Below are 12,481 nucleotides of genomic sequence, written 5' to 3' on the forward strand. Positions count from 1 at the left end.
TGTGTTGGGGATATCACATCTATCAGACAAAATCGAAAGGGGCAGAATAGTGGTAAAGGTAAAAAAGGATTGATTTTTAAAGTTTTTGTAAACATTTGGATTCTGCTCTTGACAGATGTGTTAATCTGGTGAAATTAGTAATAAGACAAGTACTTGAATTAACCAATGCAAAATTCAAATATTTATCAAAGTCTCTGTTAAACCTTGAATTTAAAAATATCCACGCTAGAATCCGGGTTTCGATAGCCCAATGTGTGGCTTTGTGCTTAATTATAAACAAACAAACAAACAAACATATGACTTTACTACACTGTATACTAAAATAGACCTAAAAGATTCGATCTGGGTTTTCAATGATTTGTTTGATAATTTTATAAACAATGAAATAACTATACACAAATTGAAATTCACTATAATTCAATGTGAAAATATACTCCATTTATGTATTTATAACAGTTATATTGTTTTTAACGAACAAGTATATAAGCAAACGGTGGGTATTCCAATGGGTACGAACTTCTTTTCATATATGGCCAACCTGTATCTGTTCTTTTATAAAAACTCATTTATGAAACAGACTTTAAATTCTAGCTTACACATTTACACTTGTCGTTACATAGGTGATTTTACACCAAACTTAATATATCCAACAGCACTTACAATAGAAAGAAGTAATAATAATAATGAGGTCCTTGCTAATTATTTAGATTTAGACACTACTTTTATAGAAGGCACAGTGTGGTTGACTATTTTTGATAAAAGCCCCCCAGTGGCACAGCGGTATGTCTGCGGACTTACAACGCTAGAAACCGGGTTTCGATACTCGTGGTGGGCAGAGCACAGATAGCCCTTTGTGTAGCTTTGTGCTTAACTACACACAAAAAATTTTTTTGTCAAAAAATGATAATTTAATTTTCCCATCCTTGGTCTACCCACAATTAACAGCGTTATTCCATGTATCACGTTAAAAGGAATTATTATAACTAAACTAAAAAGATTTTTAATAGTCTGTAATAACTATAATTTTTTTATGGATAATGTTCTATTATTAAAAATAAACTGAAAGATAACGACTATAAAGACAGGCAATTAAAGAAATACATTACTTTGTTTTTTAAAGAATACAAAAAATATTTTAGAAACGAAATTATCGATTAAGGAAATACCTTATAAAAATAAATGGAATGGTCAGGTGGTTAGGGCGCTCGACTCGCAATCTGCGATTCGCGGGTTCGAATCCCCGTCACACCAAACATGCTCGCCCTTTCAGTCGTGGGGGAGTTATAATGTGACGATCAATCCTACTATTCGTTGGTAAAAGAGCAGCCCAAGAGTTGGCGATAGGTGGTGATGACTAGCTGCCTTCCCTCTAGTCTTACACTGCTAAATTAGGGACGGCTAACGAAGATAACCCTCGTGTAGCTTTGCACGAAATTCATAACAAACAAACAATCCTTTTTAAAATTATTTTATTCAGTATACCGGGACGGAAAGACTATATTCAAGTAGCTAGGCTTGTCTCGGCATTTCCAGGTTATACTTGAATAAATCTTCAAGCGAAAGTGAGGAGGTTGGGAGTAAGAACTATTTAGTTCTATTAAATATTTTGTAGTTGTATTTGATATATTTTTGTAAGGGTGGAGGTTGGGAGTGTTAGGGTGGTTTCATTCCTACTTCAAGAAATTTAAGGGTAACTGCCTTCCCATAACTGGCTATAGACAGTGAAAGGCAGTAGACACTGTGACATTGTGTGTATAAGCACTCAGCTTCGTACTCTTATTTGATTTTCCATGACGACTGACTAGATTAACATTGGCGTTTGGATTTTGTCTGATAGATGGGATACCCTCAACGGACTTGGGTGCTATTACCACAGACATTATCCACCATGACAATAAGTTGAAAACCTGGATCGATAACGGTAATTTGATATTTAATTCAATATTGTTTTATAGTGCTGATTCAATCGCCTATTAACAACTAATGTAATCAATAATTTGTAAGCTATTTACTTATTTATGTATAACATATAAACTACATTACATTTTATAGACATTTTGGGTTGAAATTATATATATATATATAGAGAGAGAGAGAGAGAAAGAGACTTTAGGAAATAAATCTACCTAAAAACTAGGTTTATAGTTTAATTTCTTGGTGACGTTTCGAGCAAACGCTGTTTTTCAAGCCGAAAACAAGCTATAAGATATCTATGCATACAAATTCATAGGGCTTGGCATGACCTGGTGATTAAAGCTCTAATTTAAGCAGAACTCGGGGATTATTATGCACAGTCTCAATAGTTAAAAAGGGATTTTTTATTACTTATCTTCAAAAGTAGCAGTGTTGTATCACTAAGCCTAAGAATGATCAATAACAAACAAATCTAAAATATCGTAAATATAATATCCATTCAAATCTAAGGAAATAGCAGATTTCTTTATTATTTACTATATCAAAACATAAAATAATTATTTCAATTACAATCGTTACATGATTGCGTTATTGCTCAAAGATATTTTATTTTTGCTTGTCTTGAAGCCATAAAGGTATACAATGGGCTATCAGTGCTCCATCCACCACCGATATTGAAATACGATTTTTAGCGGTATAAGCCATCATATTTACTCTTGACCCACTTGGGACGATATCTTATTAAGTATTATTTTTTAAACCTGGATAGGCCTTTCTGTTTTTTTTTGCTATTTATATTCCGATTCAAATGATTTAGGTATGTAAATATATTTTTAAAATTTAATAAAATGTTATCTTATATTGTACTGCATTTTTAATTTAAGATCTTTCGTGACATTACGACATGACAAGTAATATTCAAATTCATAAATTTCTTTTGCGATGTAACTTAAAATTTATTTTAAAATGGTAAAAATAGAAATATTTTTATAAAGAAACATTTAAAAATTCATATTTATGAAAAACTTATACATTGGTATTTGTATAATTTTATTGTGTTTTGTCCACGTAAAGGCTATGAATTAAGTTGCAGCCCGTGCTGATGCTGTCTTATTAATTACTTTATAGATTGTCCGCTAGTGGCTCAGCTGTGAATCTGAGGGTATATCACATTAAAAATCGAGTTTTGATACCAGAGGTGTTCTCATCACAGTTTTGTGCCTAATAACAAACATAAAGACGTTATAAGCTTGACTTAGGCATGACTTAGTAGTTAACATGCAATGATGTGAATCCAGAATCTAGTAATCCATATCCCATCGCCGCAAAATCGCGCTTCAGATTTTGTCGCCGCAGATGTATTACAAGATTGACGGTCAAATCTCTCTATTTTCTCAAACAAGAGTAGCCCAACAGTTGGTGGTGGGTGCTGTTGGTTAGCTGCACTCATTCTAGTCTATAATATCAAAACTAGGGACGGTCAGTGCAGAAAGTCATTGTGTAGTCTGGCGCAAATACTCTAAACAAATACTAACATAAGATTTGATTCTTACTGGAAAGCAGGACTTGAATCAGTTCAGACTCAGATTTCACTTGTATAGATAAATAAAAAACTTGCATAGGACTATATACTACTTTAACGTTAATACAGTTACAAAACTAAACTTAGCATATTTCACCAAAATGGTAATAAAGAGGAAACAGTAAGAACTGCAGGATACGAAACATTTTTAGTTAAATTGCTTAAAAACTGCTTAGTTAGTAGAGTCAGAAATTATAAAATTTTACGGCTTTTGTTTAATGTTATTGCTTCTTAAAAGTATAGTTCTGTAGACAACAATTAGTATTATCAGTACATGCCCTTTTTTTCACAATAAGTTTTTTATTATCAGGCAATTTTTAAACATGTAGTTCATCATCAAGGCAGCGTTATATTCTAATCCAAACTTCCCATATTTATATTCAAATATATCAGCGGAAGCATATTTAGTTTTTTATCTCTCTTTATACTGGTATCAGGAAAAGAGTAGCAAATCATACCTTCTCAATACGATATTGTTACTGTATAATGGTTTAACCAGCCTATATCTACTTAAAGTTCTCTTTCAGAAGCTGAGATCGTAAATCTATAGGGAAAGGCACATGATCCTACTTGATATTTACTTCTGCTATTGAGAATCTACTAAAAGATGCATACAGGAAATAAATAAAGCTAACTTTAGCCACTAGAGGTCTTTATAAATTATGTAACCCGAGAAAAAGTCGTAGTTTTCGTGGTACTATGATAATATAGGATTATTTCAACTTTACTCCAAGGAAGACTAACATATATTTACTTTTATGTTGATAAATACCTTGAGAGAAAGAAATGATACTGTTGTGTTAAGCATTCTAGCCAAGAAAAATAAGCTGTAACATTTGGCATCATAATCTTTTATTATCTAAACTAAATTTCTGTTGTTTTGTTTCCTATAAGTTATAGTGTTACTCTCTGGTAATTTCAAATAGAATTCCTGCTTCATCGGAAGCTTACTAAACGTTATAATATTGTATGCCATGCTTTTATAAAGTTCTACAAAAGATAACATTCTAGGTAATCAATATTTTTTTATATCTCTATATTTGAAATATAATATTCTGTTTTAAATCATTTCGCTTGGATAATCTATCCACTTATTTGTTTTTATTTTTCGAATCATGTAGGTATATTTTCATTTAAAGAGCTAAAGGTCTTTGATAGACGTCGTGGAGTCGTTGGCTGTAAGTGTCTTACTTCTGTAACTGTTCTTTACGCCCTTAGAACCACTCGATCTATTGGAAAGAGATTCCAAGAGTGAGTGATCTGGTGAGTTGTATTTGAATGGTAGAAGTTATTCCTTATAAAAGTACAGTTTCTGACAGATGAAATGAAGAAGAAACTTGCGTTTTTGTTGTTTTTAACATTTACATATTATAGTAAACAGCTTCAGAGAATCATAAACAGCCAGATTGCGGTACGAAATCATATATGATATCGTCGTTTAAGTGTGAAGAAAACAGCAGCTGTAAACGACACTTCAAAATATATCCTAAAGGCATTACTATACAGTGCTAACTGAGGTGTTTGGCTTAAAAAATAAATCCTATAAATTGGACATGGGATAACCACTTCCATTATCTTGATTCGTAGCTTTTGTTTGGGTTTAAGCGCACAGGTACACAATGGGCTATCTGCGCTGTGCCACCACAGGTATCTAAAACTCGATTTTTAGCATTATGACTCGTCAATTGTACTGCTAAGCCACCATCATGGTACGTTTCTTTTCGTTTAACGTCGGCTACGCATATTTCACTATGGACTTTCTCTTCAGTTTTGGAATCATTCGTAGCGAGAAGGCAGGAATATTGAAGTGCTGCTAAACTCGAACATTTTGTTCGATTGTTTATCCATATAAACTCTACCTGAGTTCGTCTATTAAATGTCATCGAAATTGGTTCAGTCAGTTCTTCCCAGCAATTCGTGACACCAGAGACAGACGGAAAACTCTGCTTTATGCATAAATATTACTCTGAATTTATTTAAGTACATTTATTGTTAATTATACAATTAAGATTTTCATATTATACTTGTAGCTATTATAATTATAATTTGTCAAGACAAAACAGACCACATCAAAAACACGCTGTATGTATACTACGTAGTTAATCAAAATTTATCTAAAAACAAAGAATAAGCAGTTCACATGAATAAAAAGGTTAGTTTTGGAGCTTTTGGAATTACTGAATATGTACTTATTCATGGTTAAATATTCATCATAAAGAAAAACACTATATAATGACGCGAAACTCGAGTGAGGAATTTATTCTTATACAAAAAAAACTAAATAGTGAAACAAATTACAAGATTCGTTGGATATTGCTTTAATTCTTTCACTATCACATTTACAGATGTAAAATTCTCCCAGTATCGTGATTATTTTTAAATAAATGTGAAGCTAAATCTATCATTTGATTCACCACTTGCTATTAAGCTGTACTTATTTCGGGGGATATTCCACACCTCATCAATAACCCTGGACAAATGCAAATCGATTTTTTCCTCTGCCATTTCATTTCAGCCCCAGACGTTGGTGGGCCAGCAGAAAGCTACATCCTTTCTTCGGCCATGAGGTAAAGTTCAGGGTTTAATGAGCAGAAAGCTACATCCTTTCTTCGGCCATGAGGTAAAGTTCAGAGTTTAATGACTATGGATAATGGATGAGCAGATGTATATTCTAAAGTACTGAAAATAATTCGAAATGGAAATTAAATGGTATAAAGTTGTGAAGGTTACTGAGATATGAGAAGAAAATGATCTTCTAGTAGATGACTATACGGAGTCAAGTTTTTCACAGGGGAAGCAACATGTCTAGGATCACCATCCAGAAGAAAGATTACACATATTTGGAAGAAATGGTCAGCTGGAGGAAGCTGTTTGGGTGGATAATGAACTGGAGAGTTATCAAGTTGTCAAGGATGACATTGTGAGTGTGTAGGCAGCTGTAATATATTTGATAGGAAGCTTCTGAAGATGATGAAAAATGTTTTATATAAAAAGTAAGAGGCATATATCCATAAAGTATGACAATAGGTAATGTAATTACAAATAAAAGCTTGATAAGAATAGAGGAGAAATGATGGGCTCAAACTTCGAGTGGTTTCATGGTTTCAGTCAGACAACACAGACGGCTGAGTCGTTGTGTGACCGTGACCTTGAGTGTTACAAGGTGAATTACATTAATTCATCCCTTATGAATCGTCAGTCAGTCATCTCTATAGAAGGCACCTTCTCAAGACCCTTTGCCCCCCATGCATTTGTTTCACGGCCTTCATGTTATATTCAGGTTTTTCTGTATACTGACAATACTACCATAGTGGGTACTTTCTGGACAATTGTCATTTAAAACAAGTCTTTACAAATAGCAGTTAATTGCTTCCTTAAGCTTGTTTGGTTCAGATACCGTTGTTTTACATTTGATACGCATAAGACCAAAACTTTTATATTTGGTACAAGTGATTGGAGGTATCGACCATGTCGAAATCCTGGTCTCTTTAATGTTCAAATAGTCTGTCTTCACATACAACTATCTTACGCAGATAAATATTTGGGTGTCATCTTAGATAAGCATGTAACATGGAAAGTAAAATTATATAGACATAAAACGCAGCTTCAAAATCAATCCACGATGCCAGTCGGAATAAAAAGTATTTTAATAATGGAAGAGTACGATGCAAAATAGTCGGTTTATATTAAAATGATTGGTTATGGTACCTGAGAGGCAGTGGATTGATTCTACGTAGAAAGGAGGCGACGAAATTCATCCTGTGTATTTCGTAGTAGGCTATGGTCTGTAAGAGATCAGTGTAGACGCTTAACAAGTATGCGCTTACATACACTTAAGATATTGGTCGGTAGGAGCTTATACTTGAAGGAATCGAATAAACAAGGCTAGTATTAATGTAGTAGTTATCTGTAAGTTATGGTGTTTCTAATTGTCTAACTTATCACACTGAACATATACTGATACAGGATTTTGGAGCACTCAAGCTACTAATGTATTCTTCTGAGTTATTCGACAGCCAGACTGTTTAATATATTACAAATAGATATAAAAACGCATGCGGTGTGAAGTAATTAATTATTTATATCTTGTTTATTACATGTCGTATCAACATGAATGTTTTGGAAATAATTGTTTGGAACACTTCGTAGATAAATATATTCTTAGATTACAAGAAGTTCAAAGTAAAACAATTATTCGTGCATGTATTACTAAAATTTTCAAGTTAATGCGCCACAATTATAATTTTTTAATTATATATAAAACTGTTCATTTTATTGCAGCCTATTTTTCAAAACATTTATCTAATCTCGCACTTTTGAACTCTAAAACAGAGGTTATATAGTGTATTTTATATATTTTATTTACTCTAGAGGGGGTCATATATGTGCATGATATTGAAGAAGTTACACACATCCAACAAGTCTATAGTATCCTCAAGCAACATTTGTTCTAGCTTATTGATCCGCCTTTGGCTTTTTCTATCTTTACAAAATAGCTCATACTTCAAGTGTCCTAAGTCGTATGTTTCTTCAAGTTTTATTTCAAGTTATTTGATCTTTTTTTTGAACTCTCCTATTTCGTTCACCAACATTTTTGAAATGAAAGATTAGATATATATTGATAATTCATGGCTGGTAGTTTTAAGTAAACATGTCAGAAACCAAGAAGCAAATATCAAAGTTGAGTAAAGAAGGTATTTCTAAACAGAGAGTACATAGGGGCTATTAAATTACACACACACACATATATATAAGCCCATATGTGTTTACCTTTTCAAAGATATTAGCCTTTATTACATAGTTTAACGGGCCTAGCCTATATTATACTTCACATACTGAGCAACTATATTTTATAGCAGACTTACAATGATTTTGTTATTTATATTAATTTGCAAGACATTATAGTTCTCGCAAATGTAAGGTTGTTTTTCATATAATAGTGCACGTATCGAATAGTTACGAATAGATATAATTAAACCGCTCTCAACGGTATATTGTAAAAATCGTACAATATATCTTTTGACTAACTAGCTTAATGTGAAAAATATGATACTTATTAGTGTGTTTGTGTATTTGTTTTTAATGTAAAACACACAAAAGGCTATCCACCGCGGGTATCGAAGCTCACGGTCCAATGTTGTATGTCCTCACCGCTTATCTACAAGGGGACTACTTAGAACTGCATCAAGTATAGGAAACAATGATTCGACAAGATTAAGAAAAATACGAAAAAATATTGGCTTATAAATCAGAATTGTTCAACAGACAGGCTCAATTATCTACCATGAAAACTTCTATTATTAGTATCTGACGCGTAAATATTCGCTCATACTTGGGTAATGTGCATCTAGTTTGTAGTAAACTGTATTATGTCTAACGTTTTCCTTTTGAGTGACAATTTTTCCCTTTAATAACGAATATAATCTAAGGCATGTTTTGCGAAGTAATCAAAATTATTCCAAGGTACAGAGAATTTAGATCGTTAAATTTCCTACCACACTAACGTGCTGTTTTGTCGAAATTCAAAAGCATAATTTCGCACTTATTTCAAGTGCTGATCTTGAAAAGATGATATCAGCACGTAAAATTTGTATTGAATTCTTAAATAAGTCTGTCAATAAAAATTATGCAAGAGTATGCATATACTATTATCTTGTGGATCTTTACTTCTAAACATTTCTCTGTAATTTTTAAAAGTATGCATTGATATTTCTAAATAATAAAATGGTTTAACATTTTACCATAAACAGAGCAATTGACATTTTTCTGCTATTGACATGCGGACGGGTACAATTTATGTCATTGATTTTATGATCCATGTTTGTATCTCCAAATTTTAAATGTTGAAATTTCTGTAACAATAAGAAATCCCATGCAAATATGTTTTGTTCTAGTTAAATTGTTATTTAATAGTTAAAACAACTTTTAAAGTATGTTTCAAATATTAATAAAGCATTTTCATCAAACTGAGAAACGTTTTAAGATTTCCGAACAATATTTGGAAGCATGTTTGGACCATATTGTTCTATAAATGTTTGTACCGTATTGTTCTTTAAATCTTTTTGAGGGTGTATCATTTCAAATGTTTCAAGTATTTTCATACAATATGTACCGTATTTGTCCGCATATAATACGCACCCAATTTTGAAAGGTTAAACTGATAAAAATTTGTTTTATTACACATCAGTTGTACAATATAACAGTTTCTAAATACAGTAAGCAACTTTCGATGGATTGAATATTTTGGAAATCGTTCACTGAAAATTATTTACGTGTCAATTTTACAAAATTTGTTGAAAAGTTTATACTTGGTAATATATTAAGTTAATCATTCATTTTCACATAAATCTTCATCATTGAATTGTTGAATTGTTGCTACCTTCAGATTCATCGGATTTGCTTCCTTGAACCTTTTCTCCATTCTCTTCTGATTCCCACACCATTTCATCATCCATCCCATATATTGCATTGGATATGCAGCATCTTTTGAAACCTTTAATGATTCTTTTATGATTTTCGGTGGTAGTTTCTAGTAAAACACCTAATAAAATTGAATGTGCGCGAATATAATGTGGAAAAAAAAGAGTGCATTATATTCGGGCAAATACGATAATTACCTCATAAAGTCAAGTTTGCATTTAAAACTTGAATGATTTCAATCCGATTATTTTTCCCGTATCAAAATCCTACTTCTCAAAGCCACCACAAATAAATTTGTGCTACAGAAGGTACAAATAAAATGGAAGTGAAGATTTTGACCTGACACATTGCGTGTTTTGTACAAAAATGTATTGTGAATTGTAAACAACTACTGCAAGTTATATGTACAGTAAGTTTTAATATAATTTTTACTTTAAGTAAGTGTAGAATAAAAAACATTCTAACTATGTACACGTGTTTTTAATCGGGTCGTTTTCATCGATAATTTAATAATCTGATCATGTTATTTCTTTTATTTTACATAGGTTTATCATCATGCTAAACACCATGTCAGAAGTCATCCATAAAAGTCCCGTGTTAGAAGACTTTGAAATATCACCCGATCACACAGTCCAGAATTATTCGGAAATATTTTCAGTTGTCTTAGATGAGATTGCATTTAATAGTTCTGATTGTGGAATAAATGGGACGTCAGGAAACACTTCGACTTCTTTGTGCTCTGGAGATTCAGTGATAAGTGTATTATGGTTAGCTGGAGTATCATTTATTTTGTCTCTTCTAATCTTAGCAACTATCTTAGGAAACGTTTTTGTCATTGCTGCTATTTTGGTAGAGAAGAACTTAAGAGCAGTAGGTAACTACTTGGTTTTATCGTTAGCCTTAACAGACTTACTGGTTGCTTGTTTAGTGATGCCATTAGGTGCTGTATACGAAATTAGCCAAGAATGGCTTTTAGGTCCTCTGCTCTGTGATCTTTGGACTTCTTGTGATGTGTTGTGTTGCACGGCCTCTATATTACATCTCTTGGCTATTGCTACTGACCGTTATTGGGCAGTGACTAATGTAGACTACATCCACAAAAGGAGTATCCGCCATATTGCGTTTATGATATTTGCTGTCTGGACAATGGCACTACTAATTTCAGTTGCACCTTTCTTTGGCTGGAAGGACCCTCAGTTCGAAGAACGTGTTCTTGTTTACAAAGTATGTTTAGTTAGCCAAGATTTGTCATATCAAGTCTTCGCCACCTGTTCTTCGTTTTATCTCCCTCTTATTCTTGTGTTGGTTCTTTATTGGCGAATTTTCAAAGAAGCACGGAAACGAATCCGCCGAAAACCCGGAAGTTCAAGTTATTGTACCCTTCAGAGATTACCTATCCCAAGTGGAACCACACCGATGACTGAAATAACAACTACATTTACAACATGTTCTTCAAGTAACACCAGCTCAGGAATAACAACCTTGTTGCAAAATGGTCCTATAAATCAAGCGTTGTCGTTAAGGAAACCAGGCAAAGTGACACTGTTTTCAACTAAAAAACGAAGAAAAACAACAAAAGAAAGCATCGATTCGAAACGTGAACGGAAAGCAGCCAAAACATTAGCTATCATTACTGGAGTGTTTGTTGCATGTTGGCTACCATTTTTTATCATCGCCCTAATGATGCCTATGTGTGATGACTGTGACCCTGGCCCATTTCTTTTTAGTGTGTTCTTGTGGCTAGGATACACCAATTCCATGTTGAATCCAATCATTTACACAATATTTAGCCCAGATTTTCGGAGTGCCTTCAAACGAATGTTTTGGAGGTGTTTGAGATAAGTCGAACATGTTCGTGTGACTTTAAATGTTAAACACAGCTGCTTCAAGCAGACATATTATGGCGGATAACTTTCGTTCACTAAAGGCTGAAAAGTTGGTTGATTTAAATTATTTGTCTGTTTTAGTGTGCTTAAATATAACATACAAATGAACTGAAACATTTAAAAACTTGGTATTATGTCAGTTATTACTGGTCAGAAAAATCCTTAAATGTTTATTATAAATCTTCAGAATACGATTTTTTTTCGTTTCTCGATCACAAAGAAATTCGTGAACTATAACAAAAAACATATTTGTTATTGAAAAAAATATTAAGTATTAGTATCAAGTAGTTGTAACTTTATTAAAATGTTAAAGCTTGAGAAATCGAAATCTGTTTTAAAATATAATAAACCTATTTATTAGACAATTATTTTTCTAAAACGATTGAATTCTGTTTATCTTGCTCTGATTTTACTGAATTTTAAAATATAAATAATATACCAAAATAAAATTTTGAACATCAGTATTCGTACATCCTATCTGTTTTGTTTTTTGTAATAGCACTGTAGATTTGAAATACTACTGTCTGCAATCCAGTAAGTTGCAACGCTTGGAAATACTACGAATTTACGCTTTGTTTGAATACATTTATACATTTTGGTCGATGTGTTAACATAAATCTTGTATAGTTGTAAAATAATAGCTTCTGAGATTCGTTTAATATCGATATATTTCATTAAA

The 12,481-nt window shown here is 32.5% G+C and overlaps 1 protein-coding gene across 1 annotated transcript; it reads left to right on the plus strand.

Moving 5' to 3' along the window:
- Positions 1 to 10,483: 10,483 nt before the first annotated feature.
- On the plus strand, positions 10,484 to 11,758 carry LOC106457046 (5-hydroxytryptamine receptor 2B-like). Its single transcript, XM_013916430.1, has one exon. It carries the CDS (start codon positions 10,484 to 10,486, stop codon positions 11,756 to 11,758), a length of 1,275 nt encoding a protein of 424 aa, XP_013771884.1.
- The last annotated feature ends 723 nt before the right edge of the window (positions 11,759 to 12,481 follow it).

The sequence above is a fragment of the Limulus polyphemus genome, unplaced genomic scaffold (assembly GCF_000517525.1).
Source record: "Limulus polyphemus unplaced genomic scaffold, Limulus_polyphemus-2.1.2 Scaffold286, whole genome shotgun sequence".
Lineage (NCBI taxonomy): Eukaryota > Metazoa > Arthropoda > Merostomata > Xiphosura > Limulidae > Limulus > Limulus polyphemus.

Bases quoted from the DNA above. Each gene is read 5' to 3' on its own strand.
- LOC106457046 (XM_013916430.1), top strand. From the start codon at position 10,484: ATGTCAGAAGTCATCCATAAAAGTCCCGTGTTAGAAGACTTTGAAATA.